We start from the raw sequence: 26,661 nt of genomic DNA, 5'->3' as shown, positions 1-26,661 counted from the left end.
GAATGCACACCTGCAGACCACTTATGTGCAGCCCTGACTATAAATCGTGTATGTTACTGTGTAAAAATTCATTCTTGATCCATCAGAAGTGTAAGTGGGACAGTCAGAGTTGCTAAGAATGAAAGTTTCATAGAAGATTCCATAGGAACTGCTTGGGGTCATTTTTGACCCCACTTGTGGAAGAGTGGGGTAGTGATACAAAAACTGCATTTTTTTTAAATTAATGAAAAAATAAATAAAAATGCAAATGGCCTCATGTTACAAACATATTTTATGAGGAATACCTGGAATATGAATATATTACAACTTTGCATTTTAAAGATTTTGAAGAAAAACAACCCATGGGGTCATTTTTGACCCCATGTGTGCATCTAAGGGTTAAAGCTGCTTTCATATAGTTTAGACACCAAAACAATCCCAGGACAATACTGAGACAAAAGTTGAACTAAGCCAAGCTATGAAGCACGGTGAGGAAATTATTAGCAAATGCTCTGAAACCTCAGGGCCTTGATTTCATTGCTGTCTGATAATTAATCAGACAGCAATGAAATCAGCAGAGGAGGAATTTAACAGGAGTCTCATATCACCGTTAATTTGATCGCATTAGAAAATGAGAAAGTCTCTCTCTCTCAGAGCAGAACGGCTACACCATGCTGGCATTAACCTTTCAAAGTAATCACTGAGACAGTAACCGATCACACGTAATTTAGTATTCTTCAAAAAATTTTATTGAACAAAAGTATCTCAATTCTCATCACGTTGTCGGTGATACAGTACCATAGTTGGATCTTAATGATTCATATATGCACCTCTTCTTATTTTGAATATATACATACAGTGGAGACAAGAATTAAATAACAATGCTCAATAACATTCAGATATATCATATAAAAGCTGAGGACCCCATGATCAACACTTCCATTGGTAAACAAATGCACATAGCAAACGAAAATAAGAGGAAAATGCGTAGCGGGACTAAGGTTATAACTTTCAGCTAAGATGAGAATGTATTTGGTTTCTTGACAGTGAAAGATGAATTTTTTTTATATATGTGTATATAAAGAGACAGAAACCTAAGCCCTGCTCCACTCTGTTACTGTTCCTACACCTGTTGGACATGCACAACACATCAAGGGTACAATGGCATCTCTATATTTACCCAGAAACAATTATCTTTGATTTCACTTCTACCTGAAGTGTCACAAACTGTTTAGCTGGCCATGCTAAAGGCAGCCAATCCCGATTTCAGGGTGGATTATTACTATTCATTTTACTTTTATAAAGATAAGTTCGTTCAATTTTTCTTTTTTGCTAGATTCAAAGAGGCCAGGCTTCAGACCTGTCATATGTTCAGTAAAACTGGACTACTCCAAGTCATTTTGTGATTCATTTGTTAATAAAAGAAAGATTTTGTGATTTGTAAATTCAGTATATCATTTCCTAAATACTCTGAAACAGGGTCTCAGGTAATAACTTTACCATTTTTCCTTTTTAAAGACTTTTTTGGTATAATATCCCTTCCAACGTTCTCATCGGTCAGATGTGAGAAGGTATTTTATTTCCATGGGCAGGCGCTGGAGCAGATCAAGTGTAATTACTCAGGTTAGCAGAAAAAAGCTTTTTATTATTCTTCAGTCAGTATCGTGAAATACTGGAGAACAGTAACATGTCCAGCGTGACACTATATAAAGCATGAGCACAGAGTTATGAACGACTGGCGTACTATGGCGAGTGCAGTGCAGCCCTGGAGCCAGTAGTAATGGGTACAAGGTGGCACATTTGGTTACACAAATAAAACATTTAAACTCTACAGGAAATCAGAAGTCTCCACTATTGCATTAGTGCTCCCACCTAGACTGCTTTTAGGAAGTGCTGTATCCAGATTTTAAGTACTACAAACTGACGATGGGGTCTGTGAAGATGGAAACAAGGAGGGATTTAAGTTAAACAAAAAAGAAAGGAGAAATTTAAATGGGGAGAAAATGAGGAATGGTGAAAACCTTGAGACAAAGGGCAAAAGGCAAGAGAGTGATTCTGGTCACTTTGTGAAGTCACTGAATGAAGAAGCAACAGTTTAAACCTCCAGAGAGGAAATTAATTTAACTATTTTTTAAAAAGAGACAAAAAAAAAGCATCAACTCTGTAACAAGCATTTCTTAAAAAGAAAAAAAAAAGTGAAGAAAATAAAACAATGGCCAGCGATTCGACAGGACAACACCAGAGTTAGGTCCCACAGAGGTCTGAGTTCTCTCTGAACTCTTAAATGTCTGTTCTCCTGTGTGGATTAAGAGCAATGGTGTAACTTACAATGTGCGTGCTAGTAAATGGACATTATGTATGACATCAGAAGGAGAGCTCAACACCCAACAAGGCTTCAGGCGTTCTGTTAGCAGCAGATTTGGTCACTGCAGTTTGCACATCTTAGATTGAGAGGCTGTTTTGTTTTTTCCTTTTTTCTCGTATTTAATTCTTTTGGCATGGTGTTGTAAATGAAGGATGCGGATATTTGCTGACACAGTGCTGGCTGTCTTCAGGTTAACGGCTCGGTTGGAGAGCTAGAGAAAGTTTCACCTGCTTACTGCTAGGACAGATAAGACGTGGACGTGCGAGAGAGGATCTAGACGTGGTACAGACGCCACAGCAAGAGGGTCCAGAGCTAAGGCTTGAGTTAAGACAGTCGGGGAGTGGCATTAGTGTTTGGTGTATGAGAGCGCATGTGTGTGTGTATGAGCATCCAGTGTAGGTGTGAGGGTGTGTAAATCACAGCAGCGCTTTGACCAGGTACAGCTTCTCCCCATGTTCGCTGGTGAAGATGGGAGCTTTCTTGTAATGCTCCACAAGTTCATCCATGGAGTTAAACCTGCGCTGGCCAATACAGTACACTCCGTCTGACAGCTGCACTTTAAAGTGCTTATTCTTACCCACCGCCTTCAGAGACACGGAGAAGTCACTGGGCTGAAAAACAAAAAGGCAGACAGTTGTTACGGTTAGAAATGTGAGAGAATGACTGGGGGAAAAATGTGGAATTAAATTCAAAAGCAGACTGTGTTACAACCAGCAGGTGGCAGCATACGCCTAAACTTAAAGAGCTTGAACTACATTCATTCAACTGCAACATGTGAAATTCTGGTGTTCCATCAGGAAAATAAATAAATAAATAAAATGAATAATCCCATATACCATCCAACCCCACGTAGAAAGGTGTTTTAATGCATGTCATTGCTCTTCTTAGATGTTCAGTCAGTGCAGAGTTTTACTCTTAACGTTTCAATTTCCACTGCTGTAAGTGGGACGTTTTTTCTGAGGTCACCTAAAATCCGAGTTTAAAGTGTGACCGCATGCAAGCCGTGTTTATGACATCAAAAACGTGCTGAAGAAATCTGAAACCCTGCACCAAGACACAACCTAATCTTTTTTAGATGCACTTAAAACAAAAAAAGAAGAAATTCACTTCATAACAGCTGACATCAGATGGCTGCAGTGCAATTACAGAGGTGATCTACAGCAACAAATAATATACAATTCAATTTAACGGTCACCGTGAATTGTCCTTTTCGTTAAAAAGAAAAACATTTTTTAATCTAATAAACTGTCCTGCATGGAATCGCCTTTATTCCTTATAACACAAAGATGCATTTCAAAGCTGTTGGTTTGTAACCATTTTCAGCCAGTAATGAAGCCACAAAGGCTTTTGCTCCAAACCCTTAACCAGATTTATGCCTTCCTTAATCAGCAGCTTTTCAGCTGTGCTAGCATAACTGAAGATATTTCAAGACAAGCTTGTTAACAATATTATGTGTTGTAGGTACTGTATTAGGTTATACAATGTCACTGGACCACAAAAAATGGTGGTTACGGAGAGAGCACTGTGCAAGCTATGCCAGCATACACTCACTGGCAAATTCATGTTCAGGTGCTCGTCAATAAAAATATCTAATCAGCCAATCATATGGCAGCAATTTAATGCATTCAGGCATGTAGACGTGGTCAAGATGACCTTCTGAAGTTCAAATTGAAAACCAGAATGGGAAAGGAAGGTGACTAAACATGTGACTGAACTGGCATTGTCATTGGCACCAGACAGGCTGGTCTGAGTATTTCAGAAACTGATGATCTACTGGGATTTACTACACAGCCACCTCTGATGTTTACAGAGAATGGACTGAAAAAGAGAAAATATCTGCTAAGTGGCAGTTCTGTGTGAAAACGTCTTGTTGATTTCAGAGGTCAGAGGAGAAGTGCCAGACTGCTCGGAGCTGACAGGAAGAGAACATTAACTTAAATAACTACTTGTTACAACTTAGGTGTGCAGAAGAGCATCTCTGTATCCACAGCACGTTGAACCTTGAAAGAGATGTGCTACAGCAGCTGAAGACCACATCTGGTTCCACTTCTGTCAACTAAGAACAGGAAACTGAGGCTGCCACTCACATGGGCTCACCAGAATTTGACAACAGAACACTGGAAACACTGGAATTGTTGCCTGGTCTTATAAGTCCCTATTTCTGCTGCAACAATCAGATGGTAGAGTTTAACTCAGAATCCATTCTGCCTTGTATCAATGATTCAGGCTGGTGGTGTAACTGTGTGGGATATTTTCTTGGCACACTTTGTACTCCTTAGTACCAACTAAGGATCATTTATCAACAGCTGAGCATTGTTGCTGACCATGTCCATCCCTTGAACGCCATCACTTCAACGTGGACCAAAATCTCTGAAGAATATTTCAACACCTTGTTGAATCTTTGCCAAGAAGATTTAAGATAGTTCTGAAGGCAAAAGGGGGTCCAACGTGGTGTAACTAATGAAATGGCATGTACTGGAGCAACACATCACTGAAAAAAACTTGATTTGACCAGAAGCCTTTTGTTGTTATTAGTGTAAGCAACAGCAAAGGGTATATTCTGTATAGATTTAACACAGTTCTACAAATTAAGCTTCTAAGTAGTTAAAAAGATGGATGAAAAAAAAAATCCTTGCTAGAAGTTATTTTCACTGAGAGTGTAATTACTGTAGCAGTTTCAGGTTAAATATTTCTCCGACCAGCTGCTTCTGCTCTAAGCATGTGAATGTGAAAAATCATGTGATTGCTTATCAGGTTGCGTCTAATGTTTGTGTTAAATAGGACTGATTACTAAAAATGTCAAGATTTCATATACATCATGTCTTTAAGCTTTTAAAATACTTAAACGCAGGTCCTGACATTGAGAAACATGCGGACTATATTTCCAAACTCTGCTCTTTTTTTCTACCAGGATTCATCCTCAGTTTCTCCCAGTATCCAAAATACTACTCTATCATGACTTCACCCAAGTGACTCACCGATGACTCGCTGTCTCGTATGAGGAAGTCACCCTCTTCGCCTTTCTCGTTGAGTATACACTCAGCCTGGTGTCTGGTGATGTTGCCGTAGTACCAGTCCCTGCCAGCGAACCTCCCTGAGCGTGCCGGTGCCAGGAGGCGGTTCTGTGGGGAGCTCGACGTAGAGGAGGGCGGGCCAGGCCGCTCGTCCAGCACCGTCACATAGTTTTTAGGTACCAGGCCCACCATGCCACGTGAGTTTTTACACCTCCACCACTCTGGGTCGTTCTCGGGCTTCTCCACCACTTCCATGACTTCTCCCTTCTCAAAGTTTAGCTCCTCCTCCGTCACAGAGCTGAAGGGGTAGAGAGTCTGAACCAGGTGAAGAACTCCCCCACGGCCACCTGTGCGCCCGTTTGCCAACAAAGTTCCTTGAGAACCTTCGAGGTATCCCCGCGAGGAATCGCCCTCCCCTCTATCATCTGACCCTCCGAGCTCCTCTTGGACGTAATTGGAGGGAAACCAGCCTACCCGCCCCGCCTGATTGCCCCGCCACCAGCCGTCACTGCACTTCTCCATCACGATCACTCTGGAGCCTTTCACCAGGGTCAGCTCATCATCCCTCTCTGCTGTGTAGGCAAACTTAACTATAGCAGGGATATTGAGGTCGTAGATTCTCTCTGCTGCTCCTACCCCAACTCCTCCACCCCCACTGCCATTGGAGGGGTACTCTGTGTCTGAGCTTGGTGTTGGGGAAGCATCTCGGGCACTCGTCTTCCTCTTAGTTTTTCCTAAACCTGTGCACATAAACAGAAACAAGAGTAACGTTACACAGATGGTAGCAAACACACAATTTTTTCCGCGCATTTCTACCAGATTAGTTATATCATAATTTGGTCTCCGCACTACCCCACTTTTCTTACCAGGTCGACACCAATTGTGTCTGTCTGGTGCTAGTTAACAAATCTCATATGTCCCCATAGCTTGTCTTATACATGTCAGTTCAAATAACTGGATAGATCACTCGTTCTACTCTGCATGTACTTTCCTGGTCAGACTTGTTCCAAATTGTTGACTATGCCACTTTCCAGTAAAGAGTCAACATGGCAGACTTCTCTCACTTGCGTCATACTTTCACTTCATTTGTAAGAACGGTCCTCTCACATACACCTAGTTGGTTTAGTGTGTTTAACCATGTCTGCCCAGCTTAATAACCTAGTTAATCTGCAAAGGTGCAGAATCCATTCTGCATCCAAACTTGCATTTAGAGATAAAGATGTGATCATTTTTAGGATGAAAAGGCTTTTGTGAAAAAATGCCACATTTTGGAAAAGCATTGATTAGTTTAGTTTTAAAATTTTGCCGTTACAAATTCTAATAAAGAGCACAAAGGGCACCCAATGATAAGTGGGAAATGTTATAAACAGCTGAAAAGTAGGAACTTTTTCAAATAGTCATGGACATTACTTTACTACCAACATCTAATGTTGCAGGTTGTTGGAGAAAGTCTATGCCCCACAGCTCTCTGATATATTTCTACACTACCCTTATTAAGAGAGCCTTCAGCAGCTGCACGTGTGATTCTACATGAAGCTGCACTCATCGCAGAGCAGGAGGGTGCAGGGGACTAACAAACTGGGTTTGCCAGTACTCTCTATGGCGAGTGGCAGAGAGGAGCAGTACATTCAGCTGATCAAACAATAGATAAAGATGCATAGCAGTGCATGGAGGGGAGAAAAAAAGAAGAAAAAAAAATGCTTTTTTAAACAATTTTAAACAGCTTGAAAGTCCGTTTATTCCATTCTCTGTAGAGATGATTCCATACTGCTTCAACAGTGTTGAGGTCCAGGCTCTGAGGAGGCTTGGTACATTTTTACTCCACCAGCAGCATGTTTGGGATCACTGTCATGCTGAAAAATGAAGCTGTTGCCAATCAGAAACAATATAGATGATATTGCACGGGGATCAAAATATGATGGTACTTTTCTATTTTGACAAGATCTCGAAAACCACTGGCTGAAATGCAGCCTCAAACCATGACATAGTGCCTGTAAAAACTCCGTTGTACATCTCTCCTGAACTCCTCTGTATACACGGATGATCATTCACACCAAAAATTTCAGATTCTTTCCAGTTCTTGTGAAATTTTACAGTAGCAGTTTCAATTTATCTCAGTCTTTTATAGTTCCCAGCTGTCATTTCTTTTGTCCTGCACTTGTCCAGTTAAAAAAAAAATTAAGTACACTGTGGAGATATGCCTAGTTTTCTGCTAAAGCTCTTTCAATTCAATTTTATTCATACAGTGTCAAATCACAGAACAGTTGCCTCAAGGCGTTTTGTAAAACTGCCGTCTTTGGCATTTTTCATATATTCAACTAAAGAAATGGGAACACATTATGTGTTTTTGTGACAGGGTGCTATTAACAGAGCGCCTAAGGTAAAAATTAGTTCTGTGCTATACTATTATGACACAACAATGGTTCATCCCTTGAGGCAGGTGCCTTTTTCTGCTTCAGTGACTCATAGGTGAATGTTAAGTTGCTTAACAAAAACAGCAGCAAACTGCAAAACAGCAACAAAAAAACATTCCTGTGAAAATGGTCAGGTACTGGATTGGACTGAAAACAAACTAAAAAGCAGCCACTGTCCAAAAAACATTGAAAGACCTTCAGAAAGCCTGGAGAAGTATTCCTCAAGACTACATTTAAAGTAGAATAAAATCTGGTTGTTTGGAAGCCACATAAAGAAATGAGGGGAGCTCAGGACTTTTGCACAGTAATGTAAACACTGCTGGAATGACGGCAGCCGTTGTCGTTAACATGTGGGTATGGTGATTTTGTCAAAGAGTGGCTACAAAAATGTATTTTTACAGAGCAGAGCAGCACCTTGGAAACAGCTGTTTTGACTGCTGGTTAACATGGGCCGTACTTCTGTTATTTAAAACTCCTTCAGCTATATGATAATACAAACATGGGTAAATGAGAACGGCTTTTCTGGGATTTCTCCTGTTGTAAAATAAAGTGTATATGAAATTAGATAGTAGCAGATGAGCCAACAGATGCAACTAACTGACAAAAAGGCTGATAATAAATTGCACTGAATCACAAAATTTGCAAAAATCTATATTAAATCAGTCCTCAAGTCTTTCACTGAATTACAGTTTAGTAGTTCTGATGTTCATACATATGGGCCCCATATTGTACCAACACAAAACATATAGAGATATTTCTGTTGTTGTGGGGAAATGGCATCAAAAATGAACCAAAACTGCCGGAAGGATGAAGCTTCTTGATCATCTCACATTTTGTGGGTCTTCAGACTCACTGGAGGGATGTTCATAAGCAATCAAAAAACTGAATTTTGCATAATATGTTCCCTTAATCTTGTAAGAAATAACTAAACACTAATCAGTTCTTGTATATGAGCAGTAATGAAAGTTGCAATAACCTGAAGTAGATAACTGGAAGTAAGCAATAGTCAGAATGGCCTCGGCTGCTAGGGGAAAGGAGGCAGTTACAGTCACAAGAAAACTAATTGAGGCTGCAAGTTGTACTCATGGGCTGTTTGAAGCATTACAAGTGCAAAAAATACTTTAGATACAGGATATGCTATGAGAAACCTCAGAGGTAAAGGGCAGAGTGATACTTGCGATATTAGAATTAACAAAGAGCTACTCCTCCACTCACACCGAGCACCCCCGCTACTCATAAGGATTGAAATGGAAGCTCATTATCTGCTTGGTATTCTGACGACATCATCTACAGGCCGTGCACACATCTATTTAAATCAAAAGGCTGAAAATAGTTGGTGCTGACAGGGAATGAAAACTGGAGCAGCCACCATGGGCTTGATAATGACAGGCATATCTAGGATCAAAGTCAACTCCTGTCTTACCTGTCTCTGACTTTTTCATTCATGTACTTTCAAAGAAAAGTATTTAAAAACGCGCGTGCACTTCAGTGAGACCTCAAGTTAAAGTCTCTGAGCTGAACATAACCAAGGAGGTCTCCTCTTTTCTCAAATTCATGTTATAATAATAATGATATGCCACACGGCTGACAACATTTATACCATTTACTTGACAGTTGAGGCTTGTGTCATATGCTCATGTGTGCCACTAATGAGTGAAGTGAGCATCTTGACAGCTAATCACCCATTTGTGCCACAGAGCAAGCTGAAATGTCACTGCTGAATAGAACATTTACATTGTTTTGAAAATTGCAGGGTTCACACAGAGTACCATGAAACTTGTTGGCAGAGAGAGGGAGGAGAGAAGAAGTGGAGTGAAGAGAGACAAGGGGTCCCTTGGCAGCTGTTCCACACACACACATACACAAAACATGCAGGAGACCAGGCACATCAGAGGCCACAGCTGACAAAAATGCAAAGAAGAGGGATGAGATAGGAATAACAAACAGATCATGTTTATGGATAGCATATATCTGATAGCTGTGTGTGTGTATGAGTGTATGGGGGAATATTCTGTATCCAGTGACTGCAATCCAACTACTAGACTCTTGGGCCCATTTCAGGTGAACCTTTACGGAAATTTAAACACACAGACATACACACACCACCCAAGTAAAAACACCTGACTGCACGGGGGTGGGGGGGGGGGGGGGGGGTTTACTTGTCAAAGAGGCTAAATCATCCTTTGCCAAGTTAACACTGATACGCGCTATAAAGTGGGAAATGAATTCTACAGTGTGTTTCTCCCTCGTTCAAGTACATATATGGACCGAAGCCAAAAACGGCTCAGCTGTTCAGTCTGTACCTCGCTAGTATAGTGCCCAGTCAAAGATGCCAGGGTTAATTTCTTTCCTAGCGGAAATGTTGCTTTTATGTTAAAAGCTGTGGTGGCAATCGACTAGAGTCTCATTCAAACATGCACTGCACCACCGTATTTCTATAGGCATCAAATGGTCTTTAACCTGACAGATCTCTCGTACAATCCCCGAGTAATCACTAACTGTGCCCATTTAAGAACACCAGCAACAATTGTCTAATTCAGAGCAAACGAGTGGGCATCATGTGTCCTCCCTCCTGCATGTTCTAACCAGGCAGCTTCTGCACCTAAACCAGAGTACTTCCAGTACTAAGAACCTGCCCAACTATACCCTGCTGAGCACCATGTGTGAGACAGCCCAGTTGTAAACAATGTCTATCGACACTGTATAGATTTTTCTCTGTGTGTTTTGTAATAACAGCTCAGTGAACTAAAAAGTTGATTCTGGCAATGCTTGTTGCCACACACCAAGAACTCTTGAGCACATGCGTGAAAAACCGATCACTGTCAGGGGTCTCTATTAAGTCATTAGGAACATTAATGTACAAGTGACCTATAACTGAATGATAGAAAGCAATGATACCTATCCTAGATAGGTACACATACCTCTCAGGTGCACATTTTCCCCCCCTACTCATTTCCACTTCAAGGCACTGGCCTACTGGTTTGAGCAGCAGCAGGCTTTATTCTCTCCTCCCACACATTCACTCCCAACCTTCACCTACCTCTTCATCTTCTGAAAGAAGACTCGATTTTCAAGCCCAGAGGACTTCAACTCAGAGGGAAGTGAGTTGATGAAAGCCTCAGTGTCTGCATGTTGCAGCATATTGCTTCACTCTATAACTTAGAGTTGAGGACAGTTGAGGGGAAAGTTACTGTAATAAATAAGTCCACAAAATCCAACATTGCCCAGCAGCAAGTCTGTGCAACAATCAAAAAGCAATACCTGGTCCTGGAGGAAAGTATTGGCACTGACTCATCGAGTGGTATGATTTAGGAGTAGTTGAAGTGAATCACATGTGAGCAATGCGTGTGTGTGTGTATTTTTTTTTTATAGCAGTGTTGCTCTGTTGATATGAGTGCCATGGGAAGCAGCTATGGACACCAGTATACCACTAGTGGGCCATGGGGATCTTAATGCATTACTGTGTGTTAACACCAGCATAACCTGCCAAAAGGCTCAAAGGAGACAAATGAGGTTGAATAAGCTGTAGAGCCCCCTTTTATCATACACTTGTTTACATTTTGTGTGTGGTATTGCCCAATTGGCCATTAGCAGTTTATATTTGTACTGTGCCCATAAATCTATTAGCATACAAATATAACTGGATTACTTTCATATTTGAAAAAATCAGTTTTTTGTTCTGCTGAAAGTCTACTTCTATTACAGATCATATATAACATATTCAGTATAGTTGCTGGTAATCTGACTCTGTTGTAGGGATGTGCAATATGACCAAAATCTCATATCCCGATATAAGACATTTATCGTCCTGACAACGATATAAATCACAAAAATGTAACATTTTCTGTAAATTCTGTGAATCTCGGGCAACTCGACTTGCGTGAAGTGTTTCCAGCTGGGTGTCCTTTAACTGGAGTCCAGTGTTTTAACCGATGCATGAAACTATACATTTTTAGACATAAGTTGTAACCGCCACCGTTTTCTTTCAACGTTTGAGTCTAAGGTTTATTGTTTAGCACCTGACGGCTCTTTTTTGCTTCTCATCCGTAAACTCTGCATACTCTTTCACGTGATTCGGTTTATTTTGAAAAGTCTCAAAAGCATCTTGAGCTTTATTGTGAAAGGTTTACGTGGGAAAACAAACAAGCGGACAGTGGAGCCACGTGATGGTTTTACCATCATTGTTGCTAACGACAACACGTAAAAACAGGCTCTTGTCCGTCCGTAGTGTGGTTTTATTAAATATAAGAGAAAGAATGAACTTTAAGAAATTAATATAGCCACTACAGTGACCATCAAAACGATGAAAAAAATATTGCTGTAAACAGTTTATTTCACGACACCACAAAACAAACGGTAGCGTAATAGGAAACGACAGACGTTTTTATATCGTCATCCGATATATATCGTTATATCGAACAGCCCTACTCTGTTGTGGTAAAAAAGATGGGTGATCAGAAGTTGCTAGAACCCAAGACCTAGAGGACTCTTGTGCTTGAAATGGCTGCACATTCTTTTGAAGCTTGTATAGTTTAAGCAGGACACAGGTTTATTTAACCTAGCACTGAGAATGACCATGTTTATTAAAAAGTGCTAAGTGAAATGGGCCATGGGTATGCCGCTTTTTAACCTGAGACAGGAAGAAGTGCTTTGCACAGCTCCATATTCACCCACGCACCATCACTCACTGATCTGCTGCGATCAGTGAGTACAAACAAACAAACAGACAACCAAAAAAAAAAAAAAAAAACAACACAGGTGGACGGAAATCTAACTTTTCAATATGTTGTACAGTGAGTACTGGCCCAGTTTCAGGATTAAGTAGGACTTTAGCTGAATTCTTTCAGTCATTACTGTTTTTATTTCCTGGGAGAGCAAAGTGGGGCACAAGGCAGCACGCAGCCATTTAGAGTTCAATTTTGCCTCGAGTGATGTTGATGATACAGCCACATTAAAGCACAGAAAATGAAAAGGAAAAGCTGAAGATAACAATAATTATAGACTACCAACATGCTGCATAAACACAATGGACTGACTGAAGAGATGAAAAATAGAAGAAAAAGGCCAGGCTACTGAGAGGATGAAATAATCAAGCTCCCAGCCAATCAGATTCTCCATTTCAGTGTGTAAGTTCCATTAGCGGCCGACCTCACCTATTGCTCATCACCTCATCATGACAGCGTACTCGCCTATTGAATTTTCTCTGGCTTTTAACACTAAAGAGCTACTAGCTGGAAGCACGCTACTTAGACTGAAATGGAACTAGGCCATAATGATGTAGTCGATATGTAACTTAGTCAGGGGACAGAGAGGTAATCCATCATTCTCACACAACCATTAGGCGGTTGATTTCTCCACTAATTAAACCACTGATCATAGAAAAGCAGAGACCTACAGTGACGGAGAAAAGAGCTGATGGGAACAATACTGAGGTGGGGGAGTGAGTGAGGGGATGCTATTGTCTCTGTACACAGTGAACTCTTATGAGGGTGACAGTGGCAGGCTGTGCCACGCTAGCCCACATGAGGCTACAGAGTTTCCCCGAGGGCTGGTAGCCACAGAGCTGAGAGTAATCAGAGCATTAGGCTAGACTCCTTTCAGCTGTTTCTCTATTCTCCACTTCACTGTCCTCCCCTCAAATCTAAATATGGCTGCCTTTCAGGGCCACACAGTTACTATTTTTATTCCAGTTGCGCATCTTGATCATCCCCCCCTGTTAAAATTTAACAGCAGGCATTTCTATTTTTTCCCCTTCTCACCATATCAGTCTCTCTCTCCTTCACAAAAAAGGTATGTCATACTAAAAGTGTCAAAACAGATGAATTTCAGTGTTGCTCTGCCTCCGGCTCTTTTCCTGCTACAAAAAAAACAAGAGCAGGCTTATTTCTTGATGTCGGCTGTTTACCAGGACACACCACAAATCTGTAAGCAATCGGCCATCTCATTTGTGAAGGGTATTTTTCTCGGTGGTCACCTCTGTGGCATTTGTACTCCGGGGCAACTTCTCTCCAATCATTTTGTCAACCTAATCCTAAAGTCCAAAAGAAATATGTAAAAATAACTTAGATATCAAGTATTCGACTAGCGCGTGTTCTAACAGGACCCCATTGTGAGACTATTTGTCTTGCTACGAGTTATAAAAAATTAAACAAATACCAGGATGCCTGACAGCCATCACAGATCATATTTTGGAGCCGTAGCTGAAAGCTCAGAAATAGATTCCACTGTGCAGCCGCACTAAGGAGCTCACCGTTAATTTAGGAATGTCTCAAAATACCAACATCCGCTACTGTACAGAAAGTTAAAGTCAATTTTCTCCGGCACGTGTGGAAGCCCTGTGTGCCACATATTCAGTCTATGCCACTTTAAGCTGTTGTATTATGCATAAGGTCACATATAAACTCTACTATATCTCTGTTGATGTCTTGATTGCAAGACAGGCAAGCACATAAAAGAATTACACTTACTTTTCTTTTAAAAGTTTGTCATACTTGATGCTAACAGACAAACTTTGCTGTCTTTCATCCATATTGTTTTTATAATTGGCTATTACAAAGAAAACCTCTATTTTTGATCAGGGTGCTTAAATGGTGAATGTTAAATGTATTTAATTCATTTAGCCATACTATATTCTCTGCAATCCCTGTCACAGGCTGACAGCTATGGCAACATATAATTTCTAATATATTCAAGTCACGAATGGGGACTGAGAGACAAGAGTGCGGACAGCTGAGAGCAATGGGCAACTCAACAAGATCCCTGCAGGGCACAGTAACAGCTCCCAGCAAGGGGGTAGACATGGTGAAGAAATCATTTTACTTTTTTTGAGAGAGAGAATTCAAGCAAACACAAGTGCACACACACACAGACAACTGCTTAACACCGCATCTTATCTCCTCCACCACGGCGCACAGAGTATTGAAAAGAGGATGCAGAGATTTTCTGCTTTTACTGAGAATAATCTCCTGGCGGTAGCAACTTGTACACACAAGGCAACCTTTGACTTCTAAGCAGCGTGTGACTGAATTCCTCTTACCCAGAGTGTCTTTGATGTTCTTCACAAGTGAGCCTTTCTTCAGGCTGTTCTTGCGCTCGACGTAGTTTGATGGCACATATCCCGTTTGATTGGAGGCGTTGCGGACACGCCACCAGGTCTTCGAGTCGTCCAGGAGGAAGAGACGCTCATTTTTACGGATGTCAAGTTCCTGGTCCTGCTGGGCCGTGTAGTCCCACTTGGCTACAACAATCACCTCCTCTGTCATCTTTCATGGAGTCCTCCTGTGGGGGGCAAAGAGAAACCTGGAGTGAGCCAAGGACTAAAACTCTTTGTGAACTGCCATACAAATGGTGTACATCAGTATACACATTCACTTATGTGCTATTAGTAAGCACATAAGTTAATTATTATAAGGAAATACCGCTTCTGACTCATCACCTGACTCCAGCCATTAGGCAAGTTATATTTAATCTATAAATCACAACCATAAAGTTGTTCTTTTGTTATTTATTAACCAGATTTGCTGTCCAACATTATTGACAATGACAATTACTAACAAAAGACTGCAAAAACATCTTTTACAAAACATCAAAATATGTATTTTTTCCCCCTAACGCAAAGGATAATTTAGAGGTGAGTTTATGTGAGGCTCTGCACTGCTGTGACACATAAGAAGTCATTACAAAAATAATCCATACTCATCCCTGCACAAAGTTATTAAACCGCTTATCCCAGCTCACACTGGGCATTATTCTGCATACACCCTGTACGGGGGTTCCAGACTATCAGAAGGCTAGATTACGTAAGCAAGCTAAATATGACAATCTCATGTTGGTGAGTCATATTTAATCAAAATTTAAATAGATAATTCATTGGATGGAGACTAGAACAACTCTTCAAACTGCTAATGAAATTCTTACTGGCAAACTTTTTCTTTTTCAGGATAACGGTGCTAAAAACATCAACCCCTCAAAATAAATAAATAATTCTCAAAGGACTTCTTTGGTAGAAAACAACAAACACACAAAATCAATTTGTGTGCTCATTTTGAATTCACCCTCTCTAGCACGCACACACATCCACATTACTTTGCCTATTAGATTTTTCTGACAGACAGTGAGCAATTACATGCTCTACTTCACCAAGCTTTAGGTAAGGTCATTCGACGTGAGGCATTGACAAGGAATCACTTATGATGCAACCAAATTTGGGGAAATCTGCACAGAGATATAAGGAATATTTGATGGAATTTTTTACTCCAGTTTGTGAAAATCCGCTCTGTGATAAAAGCCACCTCATGGTATGAGAACCATCTTAACAATCCAGTTTATATTTAGCTCTCTGCCAAGTAAGGAGTCTACAAGTGGAAGCTCGATTACTTCAAGACATGACTGACGAGAAATTAGTGGAGATTATAAGGAGCCTTTTGAAGATACGGATAAGTTAAATAATTGACAGTTGAAAGGGGTGTTATAAAGCTTTTTTGCCATCTATTGCCAAGCAACTTAATCAAATAAAACTGCCCGTTTGATATCTACAGTCTAATCTAATGTAAGGCTATCAGGGAGCTATTGTGAGGCACCGAATTACAGCAGTAACAAAGGTCAGGGTTCAAAACAGACAAACACAAGCATGGGGAGCATATGTATGCATATATGAGCACTAGGGCTGCCACGATTAGTCGACTAGTCACGATTACGTCGACTATCAGAATCGTCGACGACTGATTTAATAGTCGACGCGTCGTTTGAAGCTTTGTAAGATCCCAAAAGACGCAGGAATAAGTAGTAGGATTTAAGAGTGTAATAACGCACTGAAACAGAAGATGGCAGCACTGCATGTACAAGGATGCCAGCTGCCGTTAAACCCCGAAGAAGAAGAAGAAGCAGTGTCCCAGAATTCATAGCGCAGCCCAGCTCAGTTTCCAACAATGGCGGCAGCTAGTTAGTTTTAATATTACTCTTATTATTCTTTCTGGGTCACAAAATAAACGTTTAACATATTTTCAGGCGAGAATGTAGCTGTATAAACCTCAAATATCTGCTCAGTTTATCAAGACACCACATATTTTCAAAAGCGCTCCGACGTTTTCGGAGACGTCTGTTACCCACTAGCTCGATAGCTAGCCGGGGGCGAGGCTCACTAGAGCCGTGAGAACACCGGACTCCCGGCAAATTGTTTTCAAACCCACCGCCGTCTTTCGCTACTCAGGTTAAACATGATATATAAGTCACTTAGATAACTTAAATGTTATTGTTTGGGTTTTTTTTAGTATTTTATTTGTTCCTGAGTAAATCGGTTTGGCTGAGATTAAAGTTCTAGTTTTTACAAAGCTGAATAAACGTCAAGCAGACAGCTGATTATCAGAAGTGTGAGATGCTCGAGAATTTACTCCGGTGTCCTGTTATATTTTAGATAGCAAGGAGTTTATTAAACTTCACCGAAACAATCTGCAAATTTCATTAAAAATTAATAAACTATCATCTTGTCTTTATTTTTAGTTAGCACCTTAAACACTTCAAGCTGTAAGCTAATGATAGTTATATAAGAGCAGATGCTGCTGGTGCAATAAGCTGTACGTTTTACGTCCAATGGACGCATGATCTGATTAGTCGACTAATCGCAAAAATAATCGGTGACTAGTCGACTATCAAAATAATCGTTTGTGGCAGCCCTAATGAGCACAACAGTACGTGGATTTGACACAAGGGAAACAATCAGCAGCACAGATTTATAATGCAGGGGGATTGTATATTCCCTTACGCCTATAATCATTTACATTTTAGTCTTTAATGAGAGGGCATAGTACAGATAAAGAACAACCACAAAAGAGATTTATGACTCATGAGAAGAGGAGCTGCACAAATTAGACCGTATAAAAAGATTCCATTACTGGTGGAACGATTGATATCTTCTGGGTAGGCTACATTTTATGAAATGCAAATGGAAGCACTCTAAAGCTCCGGCTGTTTTTTCAACCAGAGAGATTCAATTCTGCTTCAATTAGGCCACGACCGCAGAGACAGTGCAGCCGATACAGAATACATTCTTACAGTTACAGCCGAAAGCAGGGTTGTGTGTCACTGCACGACAGCATCTAATAGCCCCTTTCTGTCTCTGCAACAGAACAATAAAAACTGAAATGCAACAGTTTGAGCAGATGAAATCTGCACTCATGAATGTGTCTCTGCTTGCCGTCACTAAGGCTGTCAAACTGGATTTCTTCACGGGCTTGAGCACGGACAACAGAAGAAAGGAAAGGAGGAAGCTTGTGCAATGCTGTTATAGCTTAAGTTCACCCTAAGTTAAATTACTCAACTTTCCAGGAGGTGACAACTTTTAGTGCACTACAAAGAATTCAGTATGAAAAAAAGAGACAGAAGGGACAGGTTGATTTTCAGGAAAAGCAGCAGCTGTGATTCTTTGGAGAGGGCAGGAAATTGAAGTGAAAAGGCAGATTTATGACAAGATGAGGGACAGTGACGTCAACTCTTCTAGGAGACAGGAGGTATGTGAACGTGCTGTGGCCTTTATCTGCCCCAGGCTACAGCTTCTAGGCCGAGCTACTTCGGCTGCATGATTACACTAAACCCGAGGACCTCTGATTGGTTATATGCTGTACAGTTGTCGCTTTTAAGATGTTGCATAAAGCACATAAGAAATGTTCAACAGCAATAAATCTGGCCACACTTCTACACAAGAGTGGTTGTTACACTCACTCAGACCTTTGAGCTGAAAGTTGTTTTCACGCTTGTAGCGCAACTAAATTTGAACAAATCAAGTAAAAAGCAATTACACTGATTCCTAGATCTGAGCTCATTCGTGGTTATACTTTTGACAAACAAATTAACAGCTGCGAACATGCAACCAACTCATTCCCTCAACCGATTTGCTGTCATCACAAAATGTCAGTGTCACATATAATCCATAACAGCAGGTCTTGCTGCACTTAGCTGAACTTTATGTGCTTACTTTTTTCCACCCCACTGGTGTCACCCCAGCGAGTACTCATTAAGGAACAACTGATGATTATTAGATGAGACTGCAGTGACAAACAGGTAGAAAACACATGAAAAAAAAGCCACAGTACCGTCATGTTATGGGGGAGTGCGAAATGAGTCAGCCTTATGTATCTGTTGATATCAGCTTACTACCGAGAGTATTTGAGCAAAAACATATGTGAGTCGTAAGGCTAAACAAAATAACAAAACTAATCCAAACTAAGACCGTCTTAAATATCAGTATAAACTCCGTAACAATGACACACTGGCCTGATTAAAACATTAAAGATCCATTTGAAACTTAATCACATTCTTTATTAATCAAACCACGTTTTAAATTGTAGGTATAACGCTGCACAGACATGATGCAATAGTGTGGAGATTGGGACTAAAGTTAGCCGTACTAACAGCTACAGCCTTCCTGCCTTGCAAGCTACCATCCAGATGTCTGTGCAGACACTGCTTAGGTCCTTTTTTTTTTTAAGTTGTTGGAAAATACTAAACATACAAAGCACAACTGCTGAACAGTAGCAAAACAAAGTGGTTACACATTGCACCAGAGTAACTGAATAATATGTGACCGTTTTTCCCCACCATCCTATCATGAGCACTGCACCACCTATCAACCATTAGGCCAATTTCTGTCTCTTTGCCATCCTTGCATCAGGCAGAGTGATGGCAATGCTGCTTCAAATAAAATCTGTCATCCTCTGTCAGCTATCATGTATGACACAGTGGCAGCTGTGATACCCACATTGCTCTTGCTGTTGCAATGAAATCCATCAAGGCAGTTAATACAGAAATCAGTCTGAATGCCTTTTTTGATACAGTGAACTGAGCTTAAAAACAGGATCTGCTAAAGAAAGAAAATTAGAAAGAATTGCCATTTAATAGGATCAAATGGCTTCCTTGGTATTATTAACAAACAAGACAGGTGGCTAAACAAAAAGGTCTCTCTCTGCATGAACGCACACAAATATACAGGAAAAGAAAATAAACCAATTTAGGAGAGTGTGAATTTGAAAAAAAAAAAAAGGGGGGGGGGGGAGCCACACATTTGAGTGCTTCTCTCATAACCCCCCGTTATTCAGCTAAGAGAGTTATGAGAGAAAAGATGAGCAGCAGACTGCTGAGCTGGGCTTCACCAGCACTTCACAACTCCCTTCTAAGGGGGTGTTAGAGGCCCTTTCAAATGTGCACAAAGAGAGGGTGAAAGTAAAAGAGGATTATGAAAAAAGAGAGGATGTTTAAAGGGTGAAGAAAAAAACCAAAAAAAACCAAAAAAAAAACACGTCTGGCAGAGCTTTCCGTGTTCAGCATTCAGGTCAAAGCTAGCCAAAATTCAGCCAATGGGAGAACACTTCCACCTCCCCCCTCCACTCCACACTGTTTGCAATAGTTGCTTCTCACAGGAAGGAGGACTGCTTTACTCCCTGCTGGCGATCAGTGTCGGAAGCATTTGGAGTGCACTGAACAGACTGAAACATGAGGAAGCCAGATTCACTGCTACAGCCACTCTGGACAAGGCTCTGCAATTTAACGAGGCCTAATGGTCCTCTTCACAGAACGATTCGTCTCCAGCAACATAACCATGCCGGAGCAGCATTCAATGCCTTTCACATACAGTCAGTGTTGACAATATTTTCCACATGTATGCCTGCTGCCGTCTCATTTACCCCAGTTTTGCAGGCTGAAAAAGTGTGGCAGCTACGTTGTTAAACAGCAATATGTTACATCCTCTCGATAGGCTTTCAGTGCATCACCCACTCACACACAAAGTACATTTTCTGTCTCTCACAGCCCTTCAACAGAGGGTGTGGTATATGACATGAGCTCATCTGCCTCCGTATTGAGGTTGGCGAGTGCTCTTCAGTTTCAGGAAAATAAATGGGCACTATACACATGGATGCCATCAAAATAATAAAAAGAAGAAGAAAAAAAAGCACCAAACTCAAACCACTCGAGGACAGCTCAAATACAACACCAAAAGCGCTTCTTGCTGTCTTCTCAAAATAGGACTGAGAAGAAGGCACACTCAGACCACACAAATAGAACCCGGCCTGCTATCACAACACCATATGACTGAACATCTGAAGACAGAGGAGGCTTTATCAAATTCAACTTTTCCAAAGCTGCAAAGCACAATCTAAACCAGAGAACAAACACAGCCAACTCTAGTAATAACATCCCTAAAAATCCAGCCCTGTTTCCTGATGATTCTATTGACTCTGAGCAGCAGACACCAAAAGAAACATATAAACAGAAGTATCCAAAAGTAAAGCCAAATAAACGTTCGAGTATGAGGTTTTAAAGTGATACTACACTATCCAGCACTGTGCTTTTAAGTTTGGGATTTGAGGATGAGATTAAACAAAATCAAAGGCAGGCTCAAGCATCCTACTATCATTACGTACTTCAATTGCCTTATATTGGGGCATTTAGCATTCAGTATCTTTTTAGCATCTTTTAAAGTTTTTTTCCCGTCTATATAAGATCAGTTTATGTACTACATATCCTGTGATTAAAGTTCCAAATCCTCTGTGCCTGTAGAGTGAATCTATTTAAACTATAATTACAAATACACACAGCCCCAAAATACTAAAATGATGCTTTTTTGTTGCTGCGTTGCGCAAACAAAATATGATTACATGCACACAAGCCACAACTTAATATGCTGAGCTTGTGCAATTCAGGTGCACATAGCCACCTGAAAACAGAGTTTAGAAAGTTTTCTGTTTAACCCACTGAAAGCAATATACTAAAATTCCTGCTGCTCTAGCAGAAAAGCATCCGACTGTTCCCATGAGCCGAGCTGGAGCGCAAGCATTCAGCACACAGATGGCAATAGTCTTCACAAAAGCGCCAAATTATATCCAGCATGTCAACTCGTATTAAAAGCTTTGGGTGTTTGTATTAATGAGAGTATTAACTGCTTCTCATGGGGGGAAAAAAATCACTTGACATAAGGCCAAACAAACAAGCAGGGGCTTGCTTTTGGGGCCTGCTTGTTTAAAAGCACTGAAAGTGTGAGTAAGGGCTTTTGATACCTTTTGCATATACACAGAATGTGCCAGTGGTAGCGAGTAAAACCAAACCAGAAAACAAAAACAAACAAAAAAAAAAACAAAACCAAAAACCATGTCATGGAAGTTTTAGGGTATGTATTAAAGCACCAAAAGACTAATTGAAAAACGAAAACAAATAGATACATTGAAATTTGTAGTTGCCATAGCATACTGTGCATTTTTATATAATCAATAAGAATCACTCCAGTTCACTTCAACCACTGATGAAGCAATCTTGCAGTGTCACAACACAACCATAAATCTTAAGCTGCCTAAAAACCAATGAAAGAAACTTCCTTCTTTAACAGGACCTTCCTCTCTATAAGCAATTTTTCACATGTCACTTTTATTTTCTGTCATGACTTCAGCTTTTCTCTCCTATACAGAGCCAAAATTGTTGAATCGATCTCCATGACAATAATCATGGGTGGTCCCTTTTTCACTCGCAGGGGTTTAAAATAGAAAAAAGAAAAAAAAAAAGGTGGAATCAGAAGAGTGTTTCCAAATGCCTTATGAAGACACCATTAAAGAACAAGGTTGGTGTTAACATATTTTATGATAACTTATGTATTTCATGTTAAAAATTACATAAAAATGTATATTTAACACTTAATCTCAACAGTGAATCTGTTCTGAATGTGAAGTGTTATTTAATCTGTTGATGTTAAGATACAACTGTACAATATCCACTAATCAACAAATCAGTGATTACTACAGCAGGACGTGATGTGCCTTACCAATCCCTGCATCACACATGATCTCTGCAGACAAATGGCAGGTGGTGTTTTTCCTACTTAAGCGTTTCCTATTTAAACTTTTTTTTAATGATTGCATTATGCGAGTTGCTGTTTTAATTTGCATTTTCTTAATTTAGCAACACAGCAGTGAAATCAGGTTAATTTTATATCATTATTCCATCGTAATGATTGCAGTGAACGATGATAAACAACACTGAATCCCTACTGCATCGAGTTCCTGCTAAATTCCCTATTTTCTCTCCTCTTCACGCTTAAATAGCAGACTTGGGTTGTTTTCTCTACTCCTTGACGCCTACTTTAACTCCCTTCGATAACAGTGCAGAGCTTGTTCACTTTGCACACCTCTCTGCACTCCAAACACATGACACTGCTCTACTGTGCACCTTGTTTTCTGTAAATTTCATAACCCAAACCTCTGTGCACAACCTCTCCCTGCTCCATGGCATCACCTATTAGCATTGTTTTCTTGTATCTGTTTTATCCAGATTTGTAGCCCTGGTTCACATAAAAATAGAGACTTTCTATTCCTTAACAGTGTGATACTATAGTATTCATCTCCCTTGGCAGAACAACAAAAGGCAAGCATTGTAAAGCACAGTGGGGCGAGTGTAGTGAACACAGCTTTGATGTACAATGGCAATGTTTTCTCTCGATTGGAGTGGAGACAGAAAGCACCTGAGGTGATGCTGTGTTTGTGTCTCTGACAAAGCTCGAGAGAGAGCGATAAAGAGAGGGGAAAAAAATGTGTGAAAAGGGTCACTTCCAAGCCAAACACCAAAGATGGTGCACTGGCTTTAAGCTACAGACATGTTTAATTAAGTGCACCAGACTATTTTTCTAATCCCTCACCATAAATCATGCCTCCAAGGATCTGCGCTCTGCACGTCAAGACTAAAGTGGTGCCCAAACACTAAGCTTTTTCAAAAAACAAGCCTTTATATTGGTTAATTGTATTGCAGTCTGGAAAGGGCTTTGGAGTATGCTGATACAGGTATGCAGGACACATGATGACCACTTGCTACCTGCAACTACTATTATTATTCCCTGCCCTGTCTCATACCATCACAATTTTACTCAATCTCACACCACACTGACCTACATCACACTAGAGAATTGCTACGACTGATTTGACTGGGTTGCATATTTGTGTTTTCAAATGCATCTCCGTCAAGTAATGTCTAGAAAAGCTCAGGGATGGAGTCCCTGTGTGAAAACTGCTTAATCCTGTGTTCATGTCTGCTGCATTATGTGTGTGGATTGCAGTAGACCAAAGCAGAGGACAGATGGTTGAGTTGGGCAACAGTGGGAAGGAAGAATGCTCAGTGCATCATGAGAAGCCCACAGTATCCTAAGTCTAGCAGCGTAACTAAAGAAGGCTTCAGGGTCACCCGATCTAGTCGTAACTATAAGCTTTATCAAAGTCTTAAGTGTGATCCTAAAAGTAGAGCGTGTCTTTTTCCTGAATCCAAACTGGGAGCAGTTCAGGGGCCTGAAAGCTGAAGACTCTTTCTCACATTCTACTTTTAAATACCCTAGGAACCAGAAGTAAACCAGCACTAAAGTGCTCTATTGGGGCGATATGGTACTATGAGGTCTTTAAATTAAGATGGGGCTTGATTATTAAGGACAAGGTTCTGTATTTGAGGAGAAGGATTTTAAAGTCAATTCTGGATTTAACGTGGAGCCAATGAAAAGAAGCCAAGAGAAATATGCTCTTTCTAGACTGTTTCAGTATTGTAAAATCACTCAAACAAGTGTTAATTCATTCAAAGCAATCAAGTTAGTGGGACACAGACCATCAGTGGATTACTTTGACCCTGAAATCTTCAAACTGGACATGTCTCAGGCAAGTTCAGAAGAATTTCCCACTCTTGTCCCTTAAGTCATTTGCAACTATCTTAAAAGATAAGAGAAGACTTTATTGATCCCACGGCAAGGAAATTTTTGTATTACCTCAGCTCAGGTATAGATATCAGAAGGAAAATACAAAAAATACAAATAAAATACAAACAAATATAAAATAAGTAAGATAATACACTATATATAATGGTAGCATACACAGTATGTGATTATGGATATGGTTGTGGAAATATGGAAGACATAAAATATAAACTATATAGTTATAACATAACTATTCTACCACTACTATTCCTATGTATAATCGAGATCAGAAACTAGAGTTTATCTGGCCCTCATAATTAAGACTGTTAAGTGTTACTCACTAAAATGGCATATTTAAGGTTTCAAAATTTGCGACTCCCTTTCAGACTACTTGTGCACCTCAATTATATGGCCTTGGACCAGACCAGGGCCAGGTTCTGACCTGCGATGCATACCAGTTTATCAAAATATGCCAGGACACAGGAAATCCTAGTATTTTCTGGCCACCACCAACCAGATGTAACAAGCACTTTCCTGAAAATTAAATTCAAGTTGAACAGTTGTAATAGTTGTTGTGGCACACAGGACATAAGCACTGCTGAGACACAATTGCTAAAACATGATCAGTCCAGACATGGACAAGGAGGTGACTTCAAGAAGGAAATATGTCAAATTTAAATTGGGTACTTTTTAAAAAAAAAAAAATTCTATTATATATATAAAAATATATATACACATTTTACAGAGGATGTTAATGAAGTGGACTTAAAATATATCCTTTTGTTCAGAAATTTGCCACAAAATAAAAACCACTTTTTTTTTTTTTGTAGGAACTCCTGGTTTCATAATAAAAAGTTAAAAGGATATAGATATAGGATTGCTGGGTTTGCACATCATTAGGGTCCCCTAATGGTAGGGTGGAGTTTTGCCCGCTCGCACTTCTTCATGATGCATTCCGTAAAGGCATAATTGGATTGGGATCTCGGGGGTTTGAATGCTGGGTCATCACCTTGGGCTCTATGCCATATTCATCAAGAAAGAATATTCCTGACAATAATGGTCTTTTTTTTTTAAATGTTATTTTTTTTTGACTTTTCTATTTGGGGGGGGGGGGGGGGGGGAAGAAGATTAGCCGTTTAGGGGAGGCAGCACCCTTGCACTTGCGGTTTGTGTTTTGTCTGTAACTACGTTTATGTCCACATGAATGTCAAGTCCCAAGGTTTCCCAGAGAACACCGTAACAATGATTAATCTTTCTCCCTTCACCTGTCAGCAATCAGTGTATCAAAATGCAAGCTGTGGCATCTTCATAAATGAATCAATGGGGTTATGAAATAACGCACCAGATACAGATCAGATACAACTCCCTCGTTACAGCTGTCCAAATCATTTCTATGAAATTGGCTGGACCCCTCAATTTTTTCCCCCAACAATTTCTTCTTAATATGAACTGTTCTTCCAGAGGATACTTAATTATAAGGCAAACCGTCATTAACTATGGTTATTTTAATGACATCACATACAAAAACCTATGACGTCCACATTGCTAACTATGGCAAAAAAATGTTGATAATTCAGAATAATAATACAGAATTTATTTTATTAAACGTTTATTGTTTATTCACTTTACTTTTACCTTCTACTTTTATATAGGATATTATCTGGTCCCAGCCCTAAATACAGAATTTAACACAACCACAGAATATCACAGATATGCTGGCAAATGGTCAAAAACCCTGTCTGATTATGTGTTTATTAAAGTAACTTGGAAATGATATACACATACTCTGCAAAAACAATACTTTCCCCAAGAGTTAAATCACCATCAACATTCTTCACTTTGAACTGCATCACAAAGTTCCCATACTACAGGAAACAAAGACTGGTTTCTTATCTTTTTGAAATTGCTGCATCCCATTCATGACTCACAAAAATGTTGGATAGTTTAAAAAGACCTGATCTGCAATGTTGATGTAAAGTAAGGCATCAGAAAACAAATCACAGAACAATAGCTCACAACTAAGCAAGTAACTGCTACTATTACTCACAATACAACACCCTCCAGGAAGTTATTATAATAAAGCATGTTTGACCACTGCAAGCTCAGGTTCAACAAGCCCTTACTTCTAATGCACTCCTTTACCTTAACTAGAAAATAAGACGTCTATTTTACTGCAAACTGCAGGTT

The 26,661-nt window shown here is 40.1% G+C and overlaps 1 protein-coding gene across 2 annotated transcripts in view; it reads right to left on the bottom strand.

The window, feature by feature from the left end:
• Window positions 1-705: 705 nt before the first annotated feature.
• Window positions 706-26,661, bottom strand: part of nck2a (NCK adaptor protein 2a) — a 43,381-nt gene continuing 17,425 nt past the window's right edge. For both annotated transcript variants that reach the window (XM_084955027.1, XM_084955026.1), the window contains exons 2-4: window positions 14,809-15,050; window positions 5,323-6,098; window positions 706-2,955 (exon numbers count right to left, since the gene is read on the bottom strand). In XM_084955027.1, coding sequence (XP_084811153.1) covers window positions 2,761-2,955; window positions 5,323-6,098; window positions 14,809-15,034 — 1,197 coding nt within the window. In that variant the 5' untranslated portion in view covers window positions 15,035-15,050 and the 3' untranslated portion in view covers window positions 706-2,760. The remainder of the gene's footprint in view (window positions 2,956-5,322; window positions 6,099-14,808; window positions 15,051-26,661) is intronic.

Source organism: Perissodus microlepis, chromosome 16 (assembly GCF_051167445.1).
Source record: "Perissodus microlepis isolate ML-2025 ecotype Zambia chromosome 16, ASM5116744v1, whole genome shotgun sequence".
NCBI classification, from domain to species: Eukaryota; Metazoa; Chordata; class Actinopteri; order Cichliformes; family Cichlidae; genus Perissodus; species Perissodus microlepis.
The sequence above is the reverse complement of the archived record's forward strand: the minus strand, read 5'-3'. Positions and strand labels throughout refer to the sequence as shown.